Source organism: Brassica napus, chromosome A7 (genome assembly GCF_020379485.1).
Source record: "Brassica napus cultivar Da-Ae chromosome A7, Da-Ae, whole genome shotgun sequence".
NCBI lineage: Eukaryota > Viridiplantae > Streptophyta > Magnoliopsida > Brassicales > Brassicaceae > Brassica > Brassica napus.
This window is the reverse complement of record NC_063440.1, coordinates 15,835,357-15,861,084: the sequence shown is the minus strand read 5'-3', so window position 1 is coordinate 15,861,084 and position 25,728 is coordinate 15,835,357. Positions and strand designations below refer to the sequence as shown.

At 37.5% G+C, this 25,728-nt stretch overlaps 3 protein-coding genes across 3 annotated transcripts; 1 reads left to right on the top strand and 2 right to left on the bottom strand.

The window, feature by feature from the left end:
• Nucleotides 1-7,849: 7,849 nt before the first annotated feature.
• On the bottom strand, nucleotides 7,850-9,608 carry LOC106352671 (NAC domain-containing protein 92). The gene is made up of 3 exons (XM_013792301.3): nucleotides 8,985-9,608; nucleotides 8,515-8,792; nucleotides 7,850-8,426 (listed from the first exon to the last, which is right to left on the bottom strand). The coding sequence occupies exons 1-3, from the start codon at nucleotides 9,181-9,183 to the stop codon at nucleotides 8,037-8,039; spliced, it is 867 nt and encodes a 288-aa protein (XP_013647755.2). The 5' UTR covers nucleotides 9,184-9,608; the 3' UTR covers nucleotides 7,850-8,036.
• Nucleotides 9,609-13,120: 3,512 nt separating this feature from the next.
• Nucleotides 13,121-16,301, top strand: LOC125576150. The gene is made up of 6 exons (XM_048735540.1): nucleotides 13,121-13,547; nucleotides 13,627-13,893; nucleotides 13,987-14,163; nucleotides 14,284-15,140; nucleotides 15,305-16,117; nucleotides 16,215-16,301. The coding sequence occupies exons 1-6, from the start codon at nucleotides 13,121-13,123 to the stop codon at nucleotides 16,299-16,301; spliced, it is 2,628 nt and encodes an 875-aa protein (XP_048591497.1).
• A 1,134-nt stretch (nucleotides 16,302-17,435) lies between these two features.
• On the bottom strand, nucleotides 17,436-21,231 carry LOC106362555. The gene is made up of 7 exons (XM_048735539.1): nucleotides 20,320-21,231; nucleotides 19,023-19,835; nucleotides 18,812-18,928; nucleotides 18,653-18,709; nucleotides 18,268-18,551; nucleotides 18,092-18,176; nucleotides 17,436-18,023 (listed from the first exon to the last, which is right to left on the bottom strand). The coding sequence occupies exons 1-7, from the start codon at nucleotides 21,229-21,231 to the stop codon at nucleotides 17,436-17,438; spliced, it is 2,856 nt and encodes a 951-aa protein (XP_048591496.1).
• Between the last annotated feature and the right edge of the window lie 4,497 nt (nucleotides 21,232-25,728).

Here is a 25,728-nt window from a genome sequence, read left to right as displayed (position 1 = left end):
CTATATCTTAGGATAAGGTTTCTATTTTACGTTTAGATAAAGATTATGTTAGATTCTCCTATTCATGTTTAGCTTTAGACTTTTTCCCTCTTTGGTGAGTATATAAACTCACCTAGATCATCAATACAATTCAAGAGTTTTATTCTAAACATACTATTTGACATGGTATCAGAGCCTAAACAAACATAAAAACATCCTTATTCTTTCATTGTTCTTGCAAAAATCGCAGAAACAATACATCCTTCAAAATCTTTGTGTCTCGACATATTTTGATACACAAAACATCCATTCAAAACATCTCCAAAACTCTCATCATCAACAATGGCAATCAACCCTGCAACAACCGACATCAAATACAAAACAATATCCTCATATGATTTATCATCAAACGATAATCCTGGAGCTGTGATTTCACAACCACTTCTCACAGGGTTAAACTATGATGAATGGGCCATCAACTTTCGTATGGCGCTCAGCTCACGAAAGAAATATGGTTTTCTTGACGGCAGTCTTCCTAAACCGGCAGCCGATTCATCCTACCTTGAAGATTGGATTGCAAACAATCATCTGATTGTAGGATGGATAAAACAAACTATTGAACCGAAGATAAGATCTTCCATATCTACCCGAGAAGTCGCAAAAGACTTATGGGACATCATTAGAAAGCGGTATTCAGTGAAAAGCGGAGCTCGCTTGCAACAACTAAGAAACGGACTCGCAAATTGTAAACAAGATGGCTCTCCAGTTGATGAGTATTTTGGACGTCTTACGAAATTATGGGACGGGATTGCAGAGTGCATGACTTCAAAACAATGCAGTTGCGGCAAGTGTGAATGCGACCTGAATACAGCAAAAGAAAAAGAAGCAGAAACTCTGAGGGTTCATGATTTCCTTGCAGGGCTTGACGATGCCACACATGGAGTCATACGTTCTCAGATTTGTGCAATCTCTCCTCTTCCTGATCTTGATAGTGTCTATCAGACCGTCTCGCAAAACGAAATTCTTCAATCAACAACAAAAACAGAACCAGCAGTCATGAGCTTTGCATCACAAGCTCGACCTTCAAATATATCTCGTTCTAATACACGACCTGGAAACAAAGACCCAAATCGACAGTGTACGGTTTGCGGACGCACAGGTCATGAAGCTGCGGGATGTTTCACTGTTATTGGTTATCCTGAATGGTGGGAAGGGAGCACTAAGAACCGACCTACCAACCGCAATCTCAAGCCGACAAACAACAACTCCAATGGTCAAAGTACAACACCAAAAGCAAATACAGCAACGGTTTTGAACAATAATCCAAAGGAGATTCATGCAAATATCACTATTACAGATGCAGATCGGCTCGGGTTGAGTGGTATCACCGACGACCAATGGAACATTGTGCAGAAACTAATCAACAAAGGATCAACAACAGATCATCTAAAGGGTAAGAGTGATGAGTGTATATGGATCTTGGATACAGGTGCAACCCATCACATGACAGGACAACTTAAATCAATGGAGGACATACGAGATATTCCGAGCATTCCAGTTCTATTACCAGCAGGATCTGGTGCTATAGCCTCAAAACAAGGGACCGTAGTACTCACACCGAAATTAAAAATTCGGAATGTGTACTATGTTGAAGGATTTCATACCAATCTTATCTCCTTCGGTCAACTCGTTACTGATAACTTTCTTGTGGGACAAGTCACTGATAAACTTAATTCCAAGAAGATGTGTTTCCATATTCTGCTAAGCAGCCGGCAATACAGATTAAAGAAACTTCAAATATCGAACCACCTGTGAACTTGCATGAAGGAACTCTAGATGATGATGATCAGAACACATCAGACCCTGAGCCACTAGTCAGAACAGAACAAACTGACGATGAAACAGAGACGTCGACAGCTTCTACAAACGAACCAGTTATCGCAGAACCTGCAGATATGGGACGTGGCCAGCGTACACGAATGCCATCGACCAAACTTCGCGACTATGTCGTCAATACCGTCACTACAATCCCTGCTCTTACTCCTTCTCTTCCTTCATCTGCACCTCAGCCTTCCTCAGGTTCGATTTTTCCTTTATCTGATCATATATCATATGACCGTTTCTCACCTTCACATCTTAGCTATCTTATTGCTCTCACAACTAACATCGAGCCTAAGGGTTTTCGGGAAGCAATGAAATATGAAGTATGGAGGGCATCAATGAGATCGGAGATGGATGCTCTCGAACGAAATCATACGTGGGATCTTCAAGAACTCCCACCAGGAAAAAAGGCCCTTGGAACTAAATGGATATACACCATTAAGCTCCTGGCGAATGGACAGGTCGAACGACATAAGTCACGACTTGTTGTTTTGGGCAATAACCAAGAAGAAGGTCTTGATTATACAGAAACATTCTCTCCGGTGGCAAAAATGACAACGGTCCGTATATTTCTTGACATTGCAGCAAAGAAAAATCATGAGATACATCAAATGGATGTACATAATGCTTTTCTTCATGGTGATCTTCACGATGAAGTATATATCAAGGTTCCTCTTGGGTTTGCATCTCCAGGCGATAATAGAGTGTGTCGTCTAAGGAAGTCGCTCTACGGGTTAAAACAAGCACCTAGATGTTGGTTCGCTAAACTAGTTGCAGCACTCGTAAAGTATGGGTTCTCTCAGACTCATTCGGATCATTCACTATTCGTTTATTCACGCAACAATATCATGCTTCGTATTCTTGTCTACGTGGATGATTTAATAATCTCTGGAGATTCATCAGACGCAATACAATCATTTAAGACATATTTATCTACATGCTTCTTTATGAAAGATTTGGGGGCTCTCAAATACTTTCTTGGTCTTGAAGTAGCTCGAGGACCACAAGGAATCTATCTCTGCCAAAGAAAATACACGATTGACATCATTACGGAGTGTGGTCTTCTCGGTAGCAAACCGGCTGGATCACCAATGGATCAAAATCACAAACTAGCTCGATCTGAAAGTCCTCTTCTTGATGATCCAGAAAGATTCCGTCGTCTGACAGGAAGACTCATTTATCTCTTGGCTACTCGACCGGACCTTGCCTATTCAATACATATTCTTACTCAGTTCATGCAAAAGCCTAGAGAGGAACATTGGCTTGCAGCTTTGAAGGTTGTTCGGTACCTAAAAGGAACTATCGGACAGGGGGTTTTATTTCGTGTGACGGCTATTTTCTCTCTAACTGGTTGGTGTGACTCAGATTGGGGTGGATGTCCCGTAACCAGTCGTTCTCTCACTGGCCTGATAGTACAGTTTGGGTCGTCTCCTGTGGCTTGGAAGACAAGTAAACAAGATTGTGTTTCTTTATCTTCCACTGAAGCTGAGTTTCGAGCACTAAAAGCAATGACTCAGGAACTGATCTGGATCAAAGAGCTCCTTGCTGAATTGGGCATTGAACACAAGGAACCGATGCTTATCTGCTGTGACAACAAATCAGCGCTACATATCAGCGCCAATCCTGTTCTACATGAACGAACGAAGCACATGGGGATCATCTGTCAATTCGTCCGTGATGAGATTACTAAAGGAGTGATCAGAACAACTCATGTTTCAACACTTGATCAGCTTGCAGATATCCTAACCAAAGCTCTCGGGCGCAAAGAATTTGATTCATTTCTTCTCAAGTTAGGCATTAACAACATTCATGCTCCAACTTGAGGGAGGGTATTGGAGATAACTCCTCTATATCTTAGGATAAGGTTTCTATTTTACGTTTAGATAAAGATTATGTTAGATTCTCCTATTCATGTTTAGCTTTAGACTTTTTCCCTCTTTGGTGAGTATATAAACTCACCTAGATCATCAATACAATTCAAGAGTTTTATTCTAAACATACTATTTGACATGTTTAGAAAAGTTCTCAAGTGTGTGTTTGAGTTTGCTTAGATGCATGTGAAGTGATACCAGAACGTGAGCAACTTATAAAGATATTAAGAGAAGTCGAAGAATAACGTGGAAGTCAATGTAATCGGCTACACTGTTTGTATAAATGTTGACGTTTTAACAATTCAAAACTGAAAAGCGCGTTTCTAAGCTGGCTCCGCGCGTTGACGACTGCAGAACATGTTGGGTTTGTTTGTTTCTTTTGTTTGTTTCTGTAAATTGATTATGTTAATCATTTACATTGAATTTGATCATAGAATATTCCTCTTGTAGAAGTTAAATTTTAATCATGAAAACTGGCGTACCCTTGAGAATGATTTTTTTTTACTTCAGGATGATTTTCATTTTAAAATGCACCGTCTTTGGATTGGTTGATAGAATAAAAGGTATATTATCCGATAGTCTATTATATTTATGATACCAATGTAGCATTTTTTTATGATACCAATGTAGCATAAAGTTCAAGAAAAGTTCACAGATATCTACGGAGTGAGATAAGTTTACTTACAAATATACCATGTTCCTTTCAGTAAGAACATGTAATGTTTAAGTAAATTTGCAACTGAACTAATGTTTTTGTTGTTATTTTCTTACAAGAAATACCTTGTATTTATTATATCGATAGTGGTAACTGAAAGGATCTCTGTTGTTAGTGACTATTAATGTACATCTTTGTTCATCATAGAATGACGGCTTATATAACCATTACAATAACTGAAACTTCCTACAAAGACTCCTAAAAGATATGTAGCTAGTAACTAGTTTCACCACAAGATTCAGGTTACTTATTCAAAATCCAACAAAATTATCTAAGCTATACAACATGAAGTTTGCTTTAAGTCCGCTTTAACCCATATAAAGCCTTGTGAAGTTGAAAGATTTTGTCTTCACTCCCTCTAATCATGAATCCCTTTGGTTATTGTATGTATACATCTTCCAAGAGAACTCCAAGAAGAAAGGCTGACTTTACATGTATCTGGTAGATGTTGCAAGCATTAATTTTGTTATATAGTAGCTAGAATCAATCTGATTGTATCCATCCGAGCAACCAGTGCATATATCCTTGCATAATCAATGCGATGATCCTGAGTGTAGCCTTTAGCTACCAATCGAGCTCCGTGTTTGGTTACTTATCCAAGCTCATTGAGATTAGTTTTGTAAATTCACTTTATTCCTATGTATTTCTCTTCACTTGATAAGGTTTAACGTTCCAATGATTGATTCTTGACAATGGAATTTATTTGTTCATTCATAGCTTCCCTCCATTTTGAACTTCTTTATGCTTCTTCACATGTTGCAGAATCACAAGAGTTAAAATCCACCATGCTGACTTCATCCTCTTCTCTTGTGATTTCACTTCTTGTGGCATAGTCATTCAAATAGCATGGAGGTCCGATTGTTCTTCTTCCCTCCTTGATTTTGAGGTGTAGCTCGTTCTGAGTTCTTTCTACAATGTATACTTGCTATTCAGCTTGAGTTTCAATGTTAAATTCATCACCTGAATCTCCCACATCATTGTCCTCATCATCTCTTTCTTCCCAAGTCTTGTCTTCATCATTACATGTCAACTCAACATCAGAATGGTGATTTTGTTCTCCTTCACAGTTCCAGCCTTTTGTTTCCTCAAACACCACATCGACACATCTATGCTTGTAATAAGCTTCTTAGGGATTGGGTTGTACATTCGTCGGTAACCCCTTGGTTTTTCTGAGAAAGAAAATAAGAAACACAATATAATTTTGTAATTAAGCTTACTATAGTTTACATCTAGAATATGGACATCTTCCCATACAAAAAAATCCTCTACATTTGGCTTAACCTTGTTCCATGCCTTTTGTTTTGTAACATTCTACACATCATTCACCAGACATCTATTGAGGAAATAGAATGTCTAGATCACTGCCTCTGGCCAAAAACTCTTGGATACCTTTCTTGTTGAAAGCATAGACCTCACCATATTCATCATTGTGTGGTTCTTTTTCTCTACAATACCGTTCTATTGAGATGTGATATATCCTAGTTTTTAATACTTATTAAATGATTTTTAGTAGTTTTCTAGGCTTTTGGAGTTTTCTATCTATGTTTTCATGTATTATAGGTCCTTGAATGCTTTGGGAGACTTTGTTGATATTTTGCAGGGATTTTAAGGGATTTCCGTGATGATTTGAAGCAGTAGGAGTGCATGGTAGCCGGGGATCGATCGATCACATTCCATGGCAAAGACGGATCGACGGATCGACCGATCCCCTGATCCCATGAAGAAGCAAAGCCATCGACCAACAAGCTTGCATCAATCGATTGGAATCGGCACACAACTGGTTGATCGATTAGAGTGCATGGTAACTTGGAATCGATCGATTGGACCACTCCAAACAATGTGGTCGATCAATTGGACTTATGCATCAATTGATAGGTCGAGCTGACGACCAAAGAATCATAAGGACGAAAATGGATTGATCGATCCAAAACTCGGATCGATTGATGGGACCCGCGCATGCTGACTTGAAATTACATTTTTTCTTGTTTTGGTTTGGCTTTTTTTACCAAAATTGTCTCTGGTCTATAAATACATATTAGGAAGAAAATTAGAAAAAAAAGCTTTATTTTTGCAGCAGATTATTAAGTTTTTGAGTGAGGGGAGACGAGTGATTATTCTTTGAACCCCATAAGATTCTTTTTAATCCGATTATGTTTTCCATGATGATTTGTGTTTTTGTTTCTACGTCTGAGTAGATCCACTGTTAGGTTGAAGGTTTTCAATGGAATTAAAGAGATTAAATGTTTAGGATTGATATATAAGAGAATTTATAGTAGAGTTCTTTACCTGAATTGTTCTTTATGCATGAACTTCATCAGTCACTGAGTTCATTGATCTTAGGTTGATTAAAGGTTGAGAAAGTTAGTTAAATTGCATGAAACAAATCTCATCTTGATTCTTGTTTGGGTTACATGAGATACTTCTGAACTTGTTGCTTTCCGATCTCATTTCGTTGGTTTATAGATACTGAGATTCTTTGTGGGCATATTATTGCTATGGAATAGGTTCTCTTCTTTATACTTGGTTAGGATGTGAATATGAAAACTACGACACCTTACAATTGAATGTCCAACATTTTATAGAAATTCCAATCCTGATTTATATTGGAATATATGTCACGGTTGCATGACTTGTTGGTTCCCATGGATTGATGTGCCTCCTTGGTTTGTGTTTGTTACATTGACCTCTGTCCGGCAAGTCTAATGTTGAGAAATATTTTCCGGTGAAAGCCTTATTTTACTCCTACATCTCTATATATCTAGAAGCTCGATGAAGAACGTCTACAAGGGTATTTGGTCGGTTGAGTAGGAGGTCATCGCAGCATCGTGTCTCCGATGATAGAGCGCTTTTGAGAGCCATTATTCCCAAGCTGTCGTTTAAATTAAGATCAGAAACTACAGATCTAAACCTTCCGATGAATGATCAAACTACTATACAATACACGTTTAAATATATTGAACCCAACTCCAAACCCGTACCAATAACACGATGGCCCAAATAAAAAGACAATACGGCCACGAAAGATAGAGGTCCATTCTATTTATTTCCGTTGACATAAGCATTTTATTTCAGAAACAGGTTACCGATCTCAGGATTGTTTTGGGGCAGCCGGTTATGGTTTTATATTTTTTTTATTTTTTGAAAATGCCGGTTATGGTTTCGCTAAACGAAAAATATCCAACTTAGAAATTGGGAAAACATAAAATTTAGGTAGTATGAAAACAAGATGTTCACCTAAACATGTTAAGTTCAAATTTTATTTAATACTCATAAGTCGTAGTATTAACTCTTTGGTTGGTGGCCTAACACATGTCTTTCGTCATTGCGAAGAACAGTAAACAATTTTTTTTTGGGTACAAAACAGTAAACAATTTTGTTGCTAACTACTCTAGTTTCAAGATAATAATGTTAAAAATCATTAATAATTTTTTTTATGTGCATTGAGTTAGGTCTAGTATTGTACATGGCTTCCAAAAGCAATCCAATTAACAAGTCTATCAAGTATATTATCAAGTCTATCAAGTATATTAAAATATTAATTGCACATTGCAAAAGAAATTGACTTTCTAGTCTACAGCAGAAATTAAACCTCAAGGATTCCAAAAGCAATCCAATTCTCCCGTACCGGCGCCTAAACCGGTGGAGTCAGGACCGGGAAATAAGGTTTCTTGATCGTTAAGAAACGTCTTCATTAGCGAATAATTGTGTTGAAGAAACAAAGGATCGGAGTAAAACAGAGTACCAGAACCGTCTTTGGACTCGTGATAAAAGAGTCTTTTGTCTTCGGTTTCTTGGTCGGAGAAGCAGGTCACGTGAGTCGACGAACCACGGAAGGAATCTCTTTGAGAACAATCAATCAATGAAGGTAATCTTGTCGGTTCAGTTCGGTTAAAATTTGAATCAAGAAACATTAAATCGGACATATCAACCTTTGTACCATCAGCACGTTTCTGGAAAACACGACAAACAACCCATTCGTTCTACATTCACACACAAAAAAACAAACACACAAAAGATCAAACTCAAGTCCACCAAAAAAAAAAGAAAGCAAAACATAAACTCTATTACCTTAGCTGTTTGGGGAAGATTTTGGAATGAAGATATGCCTTCTAATCGATATTCATGCATTACCCAATTGGTTTTAATCCCTTTAGGAGCTCTTCCTTTGTAGAAAACCAGAGTTTTCTTCATACCCACAAGTGAGTTTCCCTTGAAAATCTCTTTGTCTTTGCCTGTGGCTTTCCAATAACCGGCTTCAGTTGCCCGGTTTGTCCTTAAACCGGTTGGATATTTCCGGTCTCGTACACAAAAGAAATACCATTCTTTCTCCCCCATCTTAGCCTTCCCTATTCCACCAAAAGCCATACCAATAAAATTTGGGAGCTTATAATTACAGAACAATAATAATGGTCTTAAACCATTTGTTGTGTTTGTGCAGATTTTTATGAAGGATATGAGGTCCTAAGTTATATTCATATTTAGAATTCTCTAATTGTAAAAATAAAAAAAAAAGAATATGGAAAGGTTGAGAAACTTACTTGGTAAGTCCCAAGGCTCAATCTTGTTGAGATCAACTTCACCAATGGCAGTGGCAGAGAATAAAGTGTTGAAGACCTTTGGTTTAAGGTAGTGAGATATGAGTTCTTCATCAGTAGGGTGAAATCTGAATCCAGGTGGTAGATCAATGTGTTCTTCATCTTCTACCATTTCAACTATTCTTGATGCATCATAATCCATTTTATCTTAATTGTTCTCAGAAACAATCCAAGCTATTATCTCTTTTGTTAGATTTTTCTTTTTGGATATGAAGAAAAGGGTTTTCGAAGAGAAAGAAAGAGAAGAAAGCTGAGGTTTAAAGAAAGAAGAGGAAAGGGTTTGAGCAACGAAGCTCCCCTCTATATACTAAATTTCCATTAGAGAAATAAGAAGAAAAAAAATATTCTTATTGGTAATATTGACCAATAATTAGTCAATTCTTTTGTTTATCAAGTTCTTCTTTTTTGCCCAAAAAAAATGAAGTTCTTCTTTCAAACAATTGGTCGTATTGAAATTCAAGATTCTACCTACGATAAAGAAAATAAAAATACGAATTCAAGATTTTTTTTTGGCTAAAACGAATTCAAGATTTTTACCTACTATAAAGAAAAAAACACTATATTCTATCTAAATGGTTTGTTATGTATGTATATATATATTTATGGGGTTTCAGATTTAAATCTCGTACAACAATCAGATCATATTATAAATCAGAACATGGGTCTCCAGACTCTCCACACATACTATAACTAGTTCTTAGTAGGATAGAAAAATAAGAAGATGCGTAGATTGTTAGGCAACTTGAGATGTGTAATTTTCAAGAATCTTTTCATTAAAAATAAACCTTTCTATTTCAAGAACTTTAATATTTCCAAGTTTTAATTTGACCAGGAACACTTCACCTGTGGCTCCCTGTCCCTTTTTGGTTCATGTGATAAGTACAATCTTCTCACATTCTTATCACATTAAATCATGATGTAAATTGTCCATTCTTTAACCCCATTCTTTAACTAATTATTATAGTTGTTCGAAAAGATATCAGTATTACTATGATTACTGGTTTAGAAACATGACGTATTATAGAGTTTAGAATAATAAATTTGGTATTAATATACAAGCTTAAGCATACATGATACATTTATCAATATTTTACATATAAAAACTTGGTCTGAATGGTTGAAGAATGACCTTTGACATTTACGCTTACGGTACGGGTCACTATTATTGGTGTTGGTATTTAGGATAACTATAAGAAAAAAATTCCCATGGTTAGATAGAATTTGTTTTTTTTTTTTTTTTTTTTTTTTTTTTTTTCACCGGAATCTTCCGCTTTCAACCTCTCTCCTGCTCTAGGGTCGTTTCATCTTCGTGCCTATATCGATCTATAAAGATGGATGGTTATGCATGTTTGGATTGGTTAGCTCTAGATGCGTTTAGATCGTGGTGGCTTCGATTGAATCAAGCGATTTTCTGATTATCAGAAGTGGTTGTCTCGGCGGTATGCTCAACCGACTCAGATTTTAGCTGCGTTTGATGCTCTCACCCCCGATGAGTTTGTCTCCGGTGGTTCCTCAGAGCTCCGGCTTGAATCTTTGGTCGGCGGTGGATTGGAAACGACGGTTTTTTTCTTTGACGCGTGTCTGTTTCCACAAAGTTGGTGTACACGTGGTCGCTGCTGGTCAGGTTGCTTCGTTTCCTCTCCCTGGTGTGGGCTGACCTTGTGTTGACCTTGTGGTCTTTCTTTGGACCTTAATGTATTTAGTTTGTAGTTGGACTGTCTGCTCTGTTTGTTGGGCCTCTTGTAAATTTGGATCCTTGTTTAATAAATTTCCAGTTGGCAAAAAAAAGATAGAATTTGTTTTATTTGTTTAACAAATGCTATCCATCTCATGAAAATAGTATGCATGCTGCATGCATGAACCTTGGAAAGCTGATTTTTAATAGTAAAGGACCTGTTTATTTTGTCCTATTCCAGTGTCTACCGTTATAATTTGTCTACCGTTATAATAAATTATAATATTAATATCTAATTAGAATTTCCGTGGAAAAAACTTGGAAGAATAACGTTTCCCTTGTGAAGATGAATAATGATAATGATGATATGAGGTTGTGATGATGAAAATCTGTTAGGATGTGAAGACATTTTGAACAACCTTAACCATATCATATCATATGTGAATTATTTGCTTATTTTATTATGATCAAATCACGCGTTTGTGCATACGAGGTTGCCATACTCATTTGTCACTTCTACAACATGTGCACTTTATTATTCTCTAGAAAATATTATCCTTATTTTGATTTATGGTATTTCTATATAAATCCTTATATTTGACAAAAATAATAATATAAATCCTTATATAATATATATATATATATACGTTGATTCTTTGTATTTTTCAATTAAATTTATTTATGAAATGAATCTTCAATTTTGATCCATATTGGATATAAAATGTATACTTACACACCCCTTCCTTTGTATTGTTGTACTTTGTTTTTCATTCATAATTTATCATTTGTCGTTTGTTTCGCAGAAAACTGAATCATCACAAAAAGTATAAAAGCTATACTTTTTTCCATTAACTAAAATCGAATTTTGGTTCCTACCGTACTCATGTTTAATACAAATCAAAATTTCCAAAATAGATTATGCCGTCTAAATAAACAGGACTATGAAATTCAGTATAGCATGCTTCCGCACAACGTATAGATGGCGCGCTTGAACAGCAGCGTTGGATGTATTTTAGAACATTGGAATAACCGAACATTCTAATGCTAAATAAGAGTGTTCTTTTATTTTTTCAAAAATAAAATTCTAAATAAGACTGAAAACGTCTTGCGCTAGAACACTTCTAGCAATACTTTGTACTGAAGTATTAATTTGAAACTAAAAATAACGTAATGGTATATAAAATCAATGAAAAACACTCTTGTAAAATCATTTGACCTAGATAAAATTGCCACTAAGTAAAAAAAGTAATTAACAGTTGGACTTTTATTGAGATACTAGGATAAGATTCGCGCCTTGCGCGGAATTAAGTTATTATTTTTATTATATTTTGGAGAATGAAACAATAGTTTGGCTTCATTTGGATTAGGGGTGTTCAATCCGGATATCGGGTTGGTTTCGGTTTGGTTCGATTTTTTTCGGTATTTCGGTTAGTAAAATGTAACTACTATTCTAAATCCATATTTACTTTGACTTTAGTCTTTCACATACTTTTGAAAGATTTCAACTGGACGACTAAATTGATCAGCCAATCTTGTTGCTTTAAATCATTAGTATTTATATATATATATATATATATATTATTTAGTTTGAATATTTATTAAATAAAAATTCATATGCATTATATTTTATGATCATTTGTAACTTATTATAACAAAAAAAAAAATCTATTGATCACAAAATTTTCAGAGTGGAAATATTCAAATTTCTAATAATATATAGACGTTTTAAAAAATTCAAAATATAACATATAAGAAAAAATATAAATGTTTTTAGGGTTAATGGGCGATATATACCCATATGAGGCCCAAATTGGATGTCTGCCCCTGTGTTTGTATAAGCCCAAAAGCCATGACAATTTGGCGAGGGTGAGACGAAAATGCCCTTCCTTTCTACCTCGTGGGTACGCCGAGAAGCGCGCATCTGTGTCAGAAAGCAGAGAAACTGAGATTTGGTTGAGTCGTGTACAGAAGAGCGTGACTGACACAAGGAGGCGCCGGAGGCGAGGATCTGCTGGGTAATAAGGAGCTCCTTAATTGTTATGATGACAATTGCTTCGGTAAGTGGAACGGTGGTTGCGTATTGGGTTGAGGGTTGGGTACTAGGGTTCATAGAATATAATATATATACTTAGCAGAGGGTTGAGAGATTGGTGTGAGAGGCAAAGTGAAAACGAAAACTGTGATTGAGAGTTTAGAGGTTAGGAACTCGTTTGACAGTGTTCGTTATCTCTTAGTAGAGAGGTATGTATATTATTGTCATATGTTCATCTATATAGAGTTTTGTCTTTGTCTTGTGTCTTTGTGTTCAGTAAACAAATCTTTGATGATTAATATGTGTGCTGTTCACTGATACAAAGTATAGAATAACATGAAGTGTTCTATTTTTTTTTTCAGGAAACAAGCAATGGGGCAACTGGTGAGAGTCGTTGTTGGTGAATGGCACAGACTTTCCCACGGGACCTGGAGGTTCGACATGGATCACACACAAGTGAAGTACGATATTGTGTTGAGAGAGAATGAGACTTACGCCGATTTGGTGGCTATGCTGAGGAGTAAATACCAAGTGCTCCCTTCAGAACCAGTTTCATTGACGTATGACTTCCCTGAGTGGATGAAAGTTCCTGGCGACTACACCATACCGCCTGTTGACATACTAGAAGACAAAGATGTGGAGCTCTTCATGGCGGTCAGGATGGACTACGTTAACTTGACTTTGTGTGTGGCCTATGGAAACGTGGAAGTTGGCCGCTACCACACCATGAGGAGGGAGGAGTTCGGGGTGACAGAAGACGGGACAGATGTTGTTCCACCGAAGCCAATACCGTGGAGAGGTTAGCATTGTTGTATATGAAAAGACTTTGTTGATAAGATGTTTATGTATATGCTAACATTACCTTTAACGTGTTAAAGGATTCCGTACTGGTGGTTACCTGCAAGTTAGCGAGGAAAAGATGATGACCATCTGCAGCAGTGAGCAGATGGTGGAAATCCGTAGGAACGCCGTGCGGGTGACAAGGGATGAGATATTTCAGCCCTTAATGGTGATGGATGAGAACTCATCTCAGACCGATTCGTTTGATGAAATGGATATGTTCACACCCAATGCTGAAGGGATGATACGGCTGGAGGAAATAGGGACAGAACCTCAAGCTGGAGCGAACCTGACCTTGGCGCTAGGTATGTAGAGTGTTTAGTTGTAAATTTAATGGTAACTGATATAATTGTTGTTAGCGGATACATGATGTGTTTGACTGGTAATTATATTCGTAGCTACAACGAGCGAGGTTGATGGGTGGCGCGTAGACTCATATGGAAAAGGCAAGGGGTTAATGACGGGTCCAGACATTACTGGTGAAAAGGTCTTCGGGCTCCAGAGGGGTTCTGGTTCCGGCAACGTAAACAGTGAGGAGGATGAGGTGGAAGTTGAGGAGGATGTTGGTTATGCTGGTGAGCAAGAAGATTGGTTTATTTTCTCGTAATGGTTAAGTTTATTTGTACCGATTAATTGAAAAGTTAGTCGGTAGATAAAATTGTAAGGACTAAAATTATATGAATTGCTAATTTTAGGGGAAGAGAAAATTGGGAGCAATAGTCAGCTATTTGTGGGGCAAGTATTTGTCGACCGAGATGATTTCAAGGTTCACATGTCCTTACATGCATTGGCAAACAAGTATAGATACTTCGTGAGGAAGTCGGAGCCCGGCAAAATGGTTCTGGAGTGCAGTGGAGTTAACTGTCCATGGCGGGTGTACGCAACTAAAATCATGGGGTGTCCGCGGTTTGAAATCAAGACATTGGAGAGTAACCACCGTTGCACTGTTAGCGAGCGGGGTGAGTTTAGGAGACATGCAACAGCATCAATTGTTGGGGGAATGATGAGGAGCAAGTACGTTGGTACCGGGAGTGGCCCAAGGCCAGGAGCGTTGAGAGAGATGATGAGGACGGATCACAGTGTACCGATATCCTACTGGACAGCGTGGAAGTCCCGAGAGATTGCTATAGAGAATGGGCGTGGAAATGCTGAGGCAGCATACAATACTTTACCTTCCTACCTCCAACAGTTGGCCATTGCGAATCCTGGAACTCTGGTCGCATTGGAGACAAACAAAGGACCAGGCAGTGGCAGGCGTTTCAAGTATCTCTTCCTGTCGTTTGGAGCAAGCCAAAAAGGATTTGATTTCATGAGGAGAGTTGTCATAATCGATGGAACGCACTTGAAGGGGAAGTTTGCAGGGTGTTTGCTAACAGCTAGTGCACAAGATGGGAACTATCAGATATTTCCCATCGCGTTTGGCATAGTAGACAGCGAGAATGACCAATCATGGGCATGGTTCTTCACCAAGCTCCTTGCTGTCGTACCTGATACTGCTGACTTAGTATTTGTCTCTGACAGACACACCGCAATATACTCTGGAATCCGCAGAGTAAGCACATACTTTCAACCTATTTGTGTTTTTATAAAGTGTAAACTAGATTGGGTCAGTTAGCGGTTATTTAATTTGGTAGTAGTATAAGCCAAACACTCTACACGTCTAATTAACAGTTAAGTATAGACTTAGTAGCTAATTGGAACCATTTCATTTAACAGGTGTATCCGATGGCTAAGCATTGTGCTTGTCTGCTACATCTCCAGAGGAACGTTCAGACTATCTTCAAGAAGAAGCATTTGGGGTACCTTCTGGGGAGAGCAGCAAGAGCTTACAAACTAGAGGATTTCTACTTGCACTTCAACGAGCTCAGGGTGGTTGACGGCGCTTGTGCCGATTATCTGACCCGCATTGGACTTGAGCACTGGGCTAGATCGCATTTTGAGGGGGCACGGTACAACATAATGACAAGTAACCTCGCTGAGTCTCTGAACGCAGCTCTGTCTGAGGCTAGAGAATACCCCATTGTCCCGCTCCTGGAATATATTAGGTCAATGATGATGGGATGGTTCTCTTCAAGACGTGAAGCAGCAGCCCGCAATGTAGGGGCGCTCACTCCGAAAGTTACTGGTATCGTGATGAGCCACTTCACTGACTCCACAGGATATGCCGTGAAACACATCATAACTAATGAGTACGAAGTTGTTAATGGGAATGGGATGTTTCATCGTGTGGATCTTGATAAGACAACTTGTTCTTGCAAGCAGTTCGAAACGCTGGGCATCCCTTGTGCGCATGCAGTGGCTGCAGCCATATTTGCACGGGAGTCAGTGGATAGTAAGGTGGCTGTGTATTACAGCAACAAGTACTGGGGATTAGCGTACAGTGGAAGCATTAACCCGGCGGAAGAAGCAAACATTGAGGTGTACAAGTTTGGTGTGGACGGAGAGGATGGACACCTTCTCCCTCCAGCAACTCGCCGCCCACCTGGTAGACCGAGAAAGGCAAGAATTCCATCGCGTGGGGAATTCAAGGTAAGTATCTTTGTTCCTTTTTTTCATACTTAACTTGTTACGCTGTATAATACGGACTAAATAAACTGTTAACATGTAATAACCTTAAAAAATGCAGATGGGTGGTGCTTTAAAGCGCCGCCGCACCTGCAGCAGATGTGGAGGAACTGACCATAACAAGGTCACTTGTAAGATGCCTATCTGAAGATCGAGATGAAGACTAAGTATGTAGGGGTGAGTGGAGTGGTTGTGATGCTTTTGTAATGGTCAGATCTGGGGCGACCTTTTTTTGTTATCATGTACTAAAACTAAGTTCCCCTAAGCTTCTCACATTGACGCATGTGTATGCGGAATGTTGAGTATGAATAAAGACTCCCCCATTTTATGTTATAAAATCTATGTTTTTGTTTTGTTAATCGCTAAGTTCGAGAATTTGTCTGTTAACTCGCGTGTTACTTGTCATGGTAGTAAACTACTTATGTCGACTAAAGAAAAAGTGGTCATGTTTGTAGACGAGTTAAGATATAAAACGGCTGGAAAAATGCTTCAACATACTTTAAGGTAATTGGTGTGACCGGGGTAAAATGTATGGTGGACGCTAACTTCTAGAACTTGTCCGTTAACTATAGTGTTATTTTATGTATAAATGATATTACGCGTTACATTTGCTGTTATCTGTAAACATGATAATGAAATAAGCAAACGAAATGAATGATATGTGAGAATGCTAAGTAGTGAGACGTGGACGGAAATGGTAAGATACCTGATTCCACGTCCTTAAAGGTAATGGGTGTTAGCAATTTTAAAAATATTTGCTCTATAACCATGTCATGTCTGAATCACCGAAGTTAATTATTCTTATGTAGTCTATGTACTGTATAACAGCTATATTATACCATAGCGTAAGTCAATATGTCATTTACTTTGGGTGTTAACAATGTAAAAAATTGCATGGTTGCTAACAATATTCATTGGATGTTATCAATGTAAAAAATTATTCTTGTGTAGTCTAAGAACTGTAGAACAGCTATATTAAACCATAGCCTAAGTCAATATGTCATTTAGTTTGGGTGTTATCAATGATCAAAACTGTTTGGTCGTTAACTATATTCATTGTCCGTTAACGATGTGTATTTCTTTGTATTTAGAAAGTGTAACATTTTGTGTTATCTGTGTGAACACGGTATTACCGGTTCCCAATAGAAATTGTATGTTAACTTCGGGCGTTAAATTCCAAACTTCGCATAAAGTAGGTAGTGTGCGAAAAGAAAAGTTTTAAAACAACATCATAAGACGGGCACATAGGCCTAATGTAAGAAGGAAAAGGGAAACGCAACGGTTAGATCGAGATGGCATCGAAGAATTTGACCGCCAATTGTTTGGCTGCGTCAGGAAGCAGACGCTGAGTGATTGCCTTGCAAGCACCAATTCCATCCCCAGCGTGAGCTTGGATCAAAAGTACCGTCATGACACCTGACTCAGTTTGAGTAGTTACTTGCGGTATTCCCTTGCATCTGGACACGGTAAAGGCCTTGAAACCGGCATTGGTTCCTGAAAATCCAAACTGTTTAAGAAAGTATGGGAGAAGGGTAGCAATAGGGTTTAGCTCTTTTTTCAGGGAGTTGTCGCTGCGGAACGAGGTGTTGCAATCAAGGACATGGAGAGTGGACGCTTTGGTATCGATACAAACTCCAACCCAGTGTTGTTTGTCCATGTTAAATGGGAAATATAACCTCTCCAGCGACTTCTCCAAGTGTTTCTCCAGCGGGACGTCAGCGAACTTAAGCTTCGGACGGTCTTTGACGGCGGTCTTGACAAACCGATTGTGGTGGTTCATCAGAGCAACTGGTAGGGTCGTGTCGTATATGACAACATTGGGACCAACCGCGGGGCCACGAGATACAAATCCGATAAGGGCGTCAACGACCTGAGATGAAAGAAAGCATTTAAGCATGAGCGTGAAAAAAAGCACAACATCTTAGTAGTGTTGCTTACCCCCGTCGGTAATATGGTGTTGCGGTAGGCAATGTCTAAGAACTCAGCCGATGACATAGAGTATCCGTTAGGCAGAATAATGGACCTGTAACATAATAGTTAACGGGTTAAAAAAAGAATGAATTATGAACTAGACCTTTTGTTAGCGCCTAACGAAATAGTTGGGAGTTACTTACGATTCCTTCATAACCTTCTGCTCCATTAGCGTAAAACGGTGGTCAATATCAGGGAGAAGGCAATGCCCTGCATTGACCTTTGGATCACATTTGTAGTCCTGAAGTCCAGCAGGGATTATCCTAGACCTTTTGCTCTTCCTCAGCTCCGGTGCCTCTTCTTCATGTGCCTTGGGTGGTGAAACGTAGTTAATCGGGTTGGGCGTCTCATCCGCACCGGGGACATCTTCCTGCGAGAGCCCGAGTGAGAAAGACGGCATATCGTGTAGATAAAAAGGTATATGCATCTGAGTGTTTGTGGATTACATTAAACATTAGCAAGATGTGAAGGTCGGTCCTAGATATGTACATGTATACTTAAATGAGACCATTACAGACAGAAAATTACCTCCTTATCTTCAGGATCTTCTGAGACAGGATTCTCAGCAACGAAAGATGAAACTCCCTGTGTTTGGAAATTAGTAGCGTGTATAAACAGTAGATGGTTATTAGAACGTGAAGTTGTTAGCAGCAAAGTATGGTTGTAGTTGCTAACTCATACAATTACCTGTTCAGGGGTGTCGTTGGCTGAAACTAAATCCTGTACTTGCAAAACTCTGTGGTCGGCCGGGAGCTGAGACTCAGCCGCATTTGAGGTTTGCAACGACGCTCCGTTGGCGGTGTCCTAACAGGGTCATGTCAAATAAAAAGTAGAAATAAATAAGTTTGGGAATCCAGGTTAACAAAGGTCTGAAGTAGCTAGCCATGAAATATCTTACCAGCTCAGCATCGAGATTATCAACTGTGTTTGCAGGGAGAGAATGGTCGGGTCCTATGTTCAGATCACGCAGCACCTCGCTGATGCGAATATCAGCATCTTCGTATGGGGTGCGAGTCTCGGGCGCGGCTGGAGGTTTTTCGTTGACAGGGGGGGCAGTGGAGGCTTGCTGTGTAAGCAACTCAGGAGACAGAGCGGGAACTGTATGCTCCACAGAAACACGGCGGCTTGTAATGGTCTGGTTAATGAGTTCATTTACACTGTTCAGTATCGAAGCTTGCATGATCTTCATTTGACCAACAAGAGCATCGCCAATCTTCTTATCAATGTCCTGTAGGAATACAGCGATTGTGGTCTGAAGGCTAGCGAACTGCTGTGAATGAATAGTTGAAGAGGCAATTTTCCCTATCTTGGCGTCCAGTGCTTGATAAATACGCTTCTCCAGTGAGCTGATTTCATCACGTAACTCAGAGGCGGGAGATCTGGACTTGTCAAGTAGCTGAGACGCAACCAAATTAGCTATTAAAATGTGGGTTTGAGAGTCAGCACCCTCCACATCTGTCGCCTCCGCGGCGTGATCCTTGTCGTTTTTTTCCGTCGGTTCTTTCTCCTTGAGTTTCTTCACTCCCCGCAGACGCGACAGATCACTTGCGTTAAGACCACCTTTGAACATTTCCTTACGAAATGAATAACCCTCACCAATCAGTCGAACTAGGTTATCTACAGCGAGATCTTCGGACTCATCGACCCACGAGAAATCTAAACCAGCAGACCATTCTTCGTACGGCTCATCTATGATAGACTTAACAGTGACCTGAACAACCATGAAGCAGATGCGTGTTAAATTGGTTTAACCCGTTAACTAATCAGTGGACTATAATGTTATAGGTAACCAGCAAACTCAAACGTTACCGGTTAACAATATATCTAGCAATATATCTAGCAATTTAAGTCCATCTCGTAAACAAACATGTAAGCGACACCGTTATAAGTTAACTGCCCACAAATACATATGCCAATCTATCTTCATCACCAAAGTCTTTTAATTTCCCAAAACGGGTACGTTAAAGCAAACACACAACTTGCGTTACAACAATTGGTAAATCTCTAACAACACGATTTACAGAAACAAATGATCTTAACGCTCAAGTATAACAGGGGAGAGCTACCAAGCCTTACGTCGTGTGACTAGTGTTACGTTAGTAGTAACTATCGATTTTATAACAGTAACACAACCTTTACCAAGTTAAAGACATAGTTCCCAACCCACAAATCTAAGGTAGTGGATTTTTGGTTACCTGACACTCGATGTCTATGCTCTTAGCATGCCCGGGGATAAGACAATACTTGGTCGCCTCTGAAGGTTCTGCTAGCGGCACCGCGTTGTCAACCTCTAACGCTGACTCCTCGTCCGGGTTGTCGCTCTCGCTTTCGGAATCCACAATAACAGTGCGCTCAGACTGTGTGATTTCTTCCTTCAACTGAGGGATGGCGGCAAGAAAAACTAGTTGAATAGCATCAACGTAACCGCGGATCGCAACAGACGCCTGCGATAATGCTATTTCATCTTTTGAAATAAGAGAGGTAGCAAGCGTGTGGTATGCGGCTCTGCCCCACGGGAATGCGAGGAAGTCGTCTAAATCTCGAATCAGTTCGACGTGCTCAGGGCTGATGCGGGGTGTGTGAGAGGACGGGAATAGAATCGACGACGTAATTGCAAGGCAAGCAAACTTGATGCGCGCCTCTTTGCTCTTCACAACCTTATTCTTGAGCATGTCGATGGCTGTGTCAACAGTGCAGAACTTTAACGAGCCAAGGAGTTCGTTCCAGTAAAGCTTCTCTTTCAGAGGATTTTTTCTCTTCTTTGTTGGTTCTGGAATTTTCCGACAGTTTAATCCGGTGACGATAGCGAACTCCCGGAGTGACATTCTGACTGGGTTTCCGGAGAAGATGAACCAAACCTCGTATTTTTTGTTTACTTTCAGAAGTCTGACAACGACGTATTGGCCAAATGCACCCGAAAACGGAGGGTTCTCCTCTATCGCCAGAATCTTGCCAAACGTAGAATTTCTCAGAAACACTAACTCTTCCGGTTCAAGAGCCTTGATTAGTAACTCGGTCCTCTTTATCTTGTGATACGTGTTGACGCGCTCACCAAGTGGTTCTTCGCCGGCGGCGAACATTCTAGGAGGAAGCAACAGATCTTCCATCGCAACGATATGGGGGAAGAATTGGGTGGATTGGGTATTTTAGGGTTTAATTGAGTATGCTGAGAATGAAAAGTGAACAAAATTAGGTATATATGAGGCGAATGAGTAGTTGGGGATGTGGGAATAAATGCAACTGTTCGATGTTCAAAAAAAAACAGAGTAGTCTCATGCTTTTTCCTCTCCAGAAATTGAACAGTCGTGACCCCTTCCTTTGTCCGATGAGTTGAATGGAGTGCTCAGACATTTTGCTGACCGCGACACAGGCCTATGGTGTGTAGCTCGGCGTATCTGGGAGGGGCAAAACCGTCTACTAAAAGTATATGTCTACACTAAGGTTATATGACACAATACAGTTGCAATTAGGGTCATTCTCGCCAATTTCTCATGTTTTTATTATATATTTAATGTAATTTTTTAATATCTTTCAATAATATAAAATTAAAAAAAAGAACTAAGATACAAAAATTGTTATCAATTATTTATTATTTATAATAATTAATTTTCATATATACGTTAATCATATTAGGTAATTTCGTAGCTTCTAATTAAGGAAAGTGCAAAAACATATTTGGTAGATTATTTATCAATTCGATAGTTAGTTTAATAAAAAATATAATGTAAGTTAAGATGGATCAACCTATTTTTTTAAGAATAGTATATTTTATATAGTCATTTATTAAATGAGAATTTATAATCATACAGTTCTATGATCATTTTTATCATTTTATAACTGAATATTTAAATCATCGATAACAAAATTTTCAATGTGAAATCTTTAATAAGTTTATAATTTATAAATGTTTTTGAAAATTCATTGAAAGTTTTAATATTAAAATATTTATGTAATCTTATGGTATATAGTATAATCTATATATATATATGTTTTATTATTAAATGATATTTTTTACTCATATGGTTTTAAAATCATGTGTATCTTCTTATAATATTAAATAAAAGTTCATATTAATACAATTTTATGATCATTTGTAACTTATTATGACAAGAAAATAATCTATTGATCACAAAATTTTCAGAGTGGGAATCTTCAAATTTCTAATAATTTATAGACGTTTTGAAAAATTCAAAATATAACATATAAGAAAAAATATAAATGCTTTTATTATATATTTAATGTGATTTTTAAATATCTTTTAATAATATAAAATTAAAAAAAAAGAACTAAGATACAAAAATTGTTATCAAATATTTATTATTCATAATAATTAATTTTCACATATACGTTAATCATATTAGGTAATTTCGTATCTTTTATTTAAGGAAAGTGCAAAACATTTTTTGGTACGTTATTTATCAATTCGATAGTTAGTTTAATAAAAAGTGTAATATAAGTTAAGATGGACCAACCTATTTTTCTAAGAATAGTATATTTTGTATAGTTATTTATTAAATAAGAATTTATAATCATACGGTTCTATGATCATTCATATCGTTTTATAACAAAATATTTAAATCATCGATAATAAAATTTTCAATCTGAAATCTTTAATAAGTTTATAATTTATAAATGTTCTTGAAAATTCATTGAAAGTTTTGATATTAAAATATTTATGTAATCTTATGGTATATAGTGTTTAATCTATATATATATTTATTTTATTATTGAATGATATTTTTTTACTCATATGGTTTTAAAATCATGTGTATCTTCTTATAATAAAAATGTTAAACCATTGATCATTAATTTTTAACATAATAATTTTAATAGTTTTAGTCATTTATTGTCGTTTTTAAAAATTCAAAATATAACATATACGAAAAAATCTAAATTTTATTTTTATAGCTAATTTGATTGTTTAATTTATTTTAATAATATAAAATTAAACAAAAAATGATGGAGGAGATATAAATTGTTATCAAATCTTTATTATTAAAATCATTAATTGTCATATATATATATTAGTCATTTATGGTAATTCTGTAGGTTTTATTTAAGGAAAGAAAATATCATATCATATCATTATATCATATAGTTTGACCAACTTATGTATCTAACAACATATAAAAATCGAATGTGGACCTATTTATTTTTTAATTGAATGTAATTGACTACCTAATTGAGTGCTACCTATGCATTGGAACCTCTTTTAATTAATACAAAATTGAGGTTACATCTTTTCAAATGTTCCTCAATTAATATATAGGGGATTTTTGGCTACTAATGATGATGAGTTGCTTCATTTGCTATGAAATTGATACTTCTAAAGCTAATCCTTTCTTTTGGTAGTCCTTTCCTTTTCAGGAAATATAAAGAATTCTATATTTTGTGGTGAGCCTAACACGTGTTCCTTCTATCTTTGAAACGGCAAGAGTTTCAAGCGTATCGCCAACGCCAACCATTCTCTTGGACACGTCACCAATACAGCCAACTCCACAATTGACACGTTGCTGAATACCAAATGGGATTAACAAGAATCAAACTTCCATCCTTTTTTTTTTGTCGACTAACGTTCATTGATAAGCCCAAATGGGCTATAAGTTGGTTTCGGTTACATAAGACCCATAAACGAACGAAAAGAAAAATACAATTAAAACCCAACTAGAATAAACGGTGTAAGTGACTTGTATTCATCCGCGTGCTGTCGGCTAGGGCTTCAGCAAAACACGCGTAATGACATGTGCCCTTCATGCAAAGCAGCGTATAATCGGCCACCGTGAAGCTTCCATCGCCGGAACCTTCTGAGATCGCCGTTCTGTTTCTTCTTCTCGTCGTTGAAAGTTTCACCTTCTCATAAGAAACTTCATGCATGGCTTCCTTCTCCGACAACAAAACATGCGTAATGACACGTGCCCTTCATGCAAAGCAGCGTATTTGATCGCCGTGAAACTTCCATCACCGGAACCTTCTGAGATCGCCTCTCTATTTCTTTTTTTCGTCGTTGTTGAAAGTTTCACCTTCTAATGAGAAACTTCATGGCTTCCTTCTCCGACACCAACTGTTAGAGCTCCTCTTCGATCGTCTTTTTCTCTCTTGTCCAATCTTTTTCTTCTAGCGATGAGAAGCGTGTCGTTATCTCCGATAAGTTCCTACTCGGAGACCTTAGTTCCACCCCACTTAGGACTGATGGATGAAGCAAACACGATATTACTCCCATAACACATAGAAAATTCTTCTATGGAGCTAGATAGAGATGGGAATACAGAATAAAACGCAGAGGACCGCCATAAACTTTGATCCAAACATGATTAGCACTTTACTAATTCAAACTGAACTAGAGAAAGAAAAGAAAATCATGACTTTGCTAGCTTCTTTCTTTAGCCAGCACAGTCATGGATAAATAAATATGATCTATACTACGACAGGAAATGTCATGCACTTATTTTGGTTCAGAATATCATGTTATCATTTTTTTTTTTTTTTTGAATATCATGTTATCATAACTGAATGAATTGGCATTTTCAACCATGTATCTAATATAACGTGTGATGCACCATCTGATGTGTTAAGTTATGTTTGTTGTCTTCCTTTGGTTGCAACATAGGCAATATATTTAAGCTATAATATTTTACCAAAAATATATATAATAATTGTTTAATAGGTAAACTAAAACAAAAGAAAAAGTATTGTGCTGAGAACAACCGGATAAAACAAACTAACAACTTGATTTTGTGCTTTTTCAGGAGAATGAGATCAAATATCAACTTGATATTGTTCTCATGCTTTCCACGTCCTTGAATCCAGTTTATGGACGAAGTCTTCTTGTCCGAACAGCAATTTCCTCAATACCAATAATCAAAGAGCTGGCTTTATTTAGGAGAACATACTTTTTAAGGTTTATGGTCAGTCATGATAGCAGGTTTTGTATACACTCTATCCTTTTGCCCTTTCTAATTCAAACTTGGGAAGGCTTGTTGTTTGTTACTAGGTGTATATGGTCCCAAGGTGGAACGAGCTCTAAATGTGGCAAAGTGACTCTCTGTTCTACGAAAGAAATGAGATGCTTTAGTTTTGCTTCCACTGAGATTAATAATAATATCATTGTCTCTGAACTTCAATATCATCTGCTTTGATTTGGACTACTGGGTTTCTAGACTATTGTATGCTTGTGTTGTAACACATTTGGACTACTAGAATACAAGGTAATACTAATTTTTTAAAAAGAAAAAATTGGATTACTAGGTTTATTAGGTATTAATAAGACAAATAAAACATATAAACGTGAAAAATATATTTAACCCGAACTGAAACCAAATGTTGAGGGGGTACATATCTGGTAATCATTATCTTTTACATATTATATAAATCTTTTTATAGGAGTACATATCTGGTATACAGACAAAATTAAGATATAGTTATTTTTTTATACCCGATCTGAATCGACGGTCAAAACGGTAACCCGGCAACTGTATATACTATATAATCTGGTTTGATTTAATGAAAAACTCATTAATTAAAAATATGATAAAACCTAAAGCTCTGCCACTAATCCATGAATTGACACTGGTTGACCCAATAAAAACCTAGAAAATATGATAATA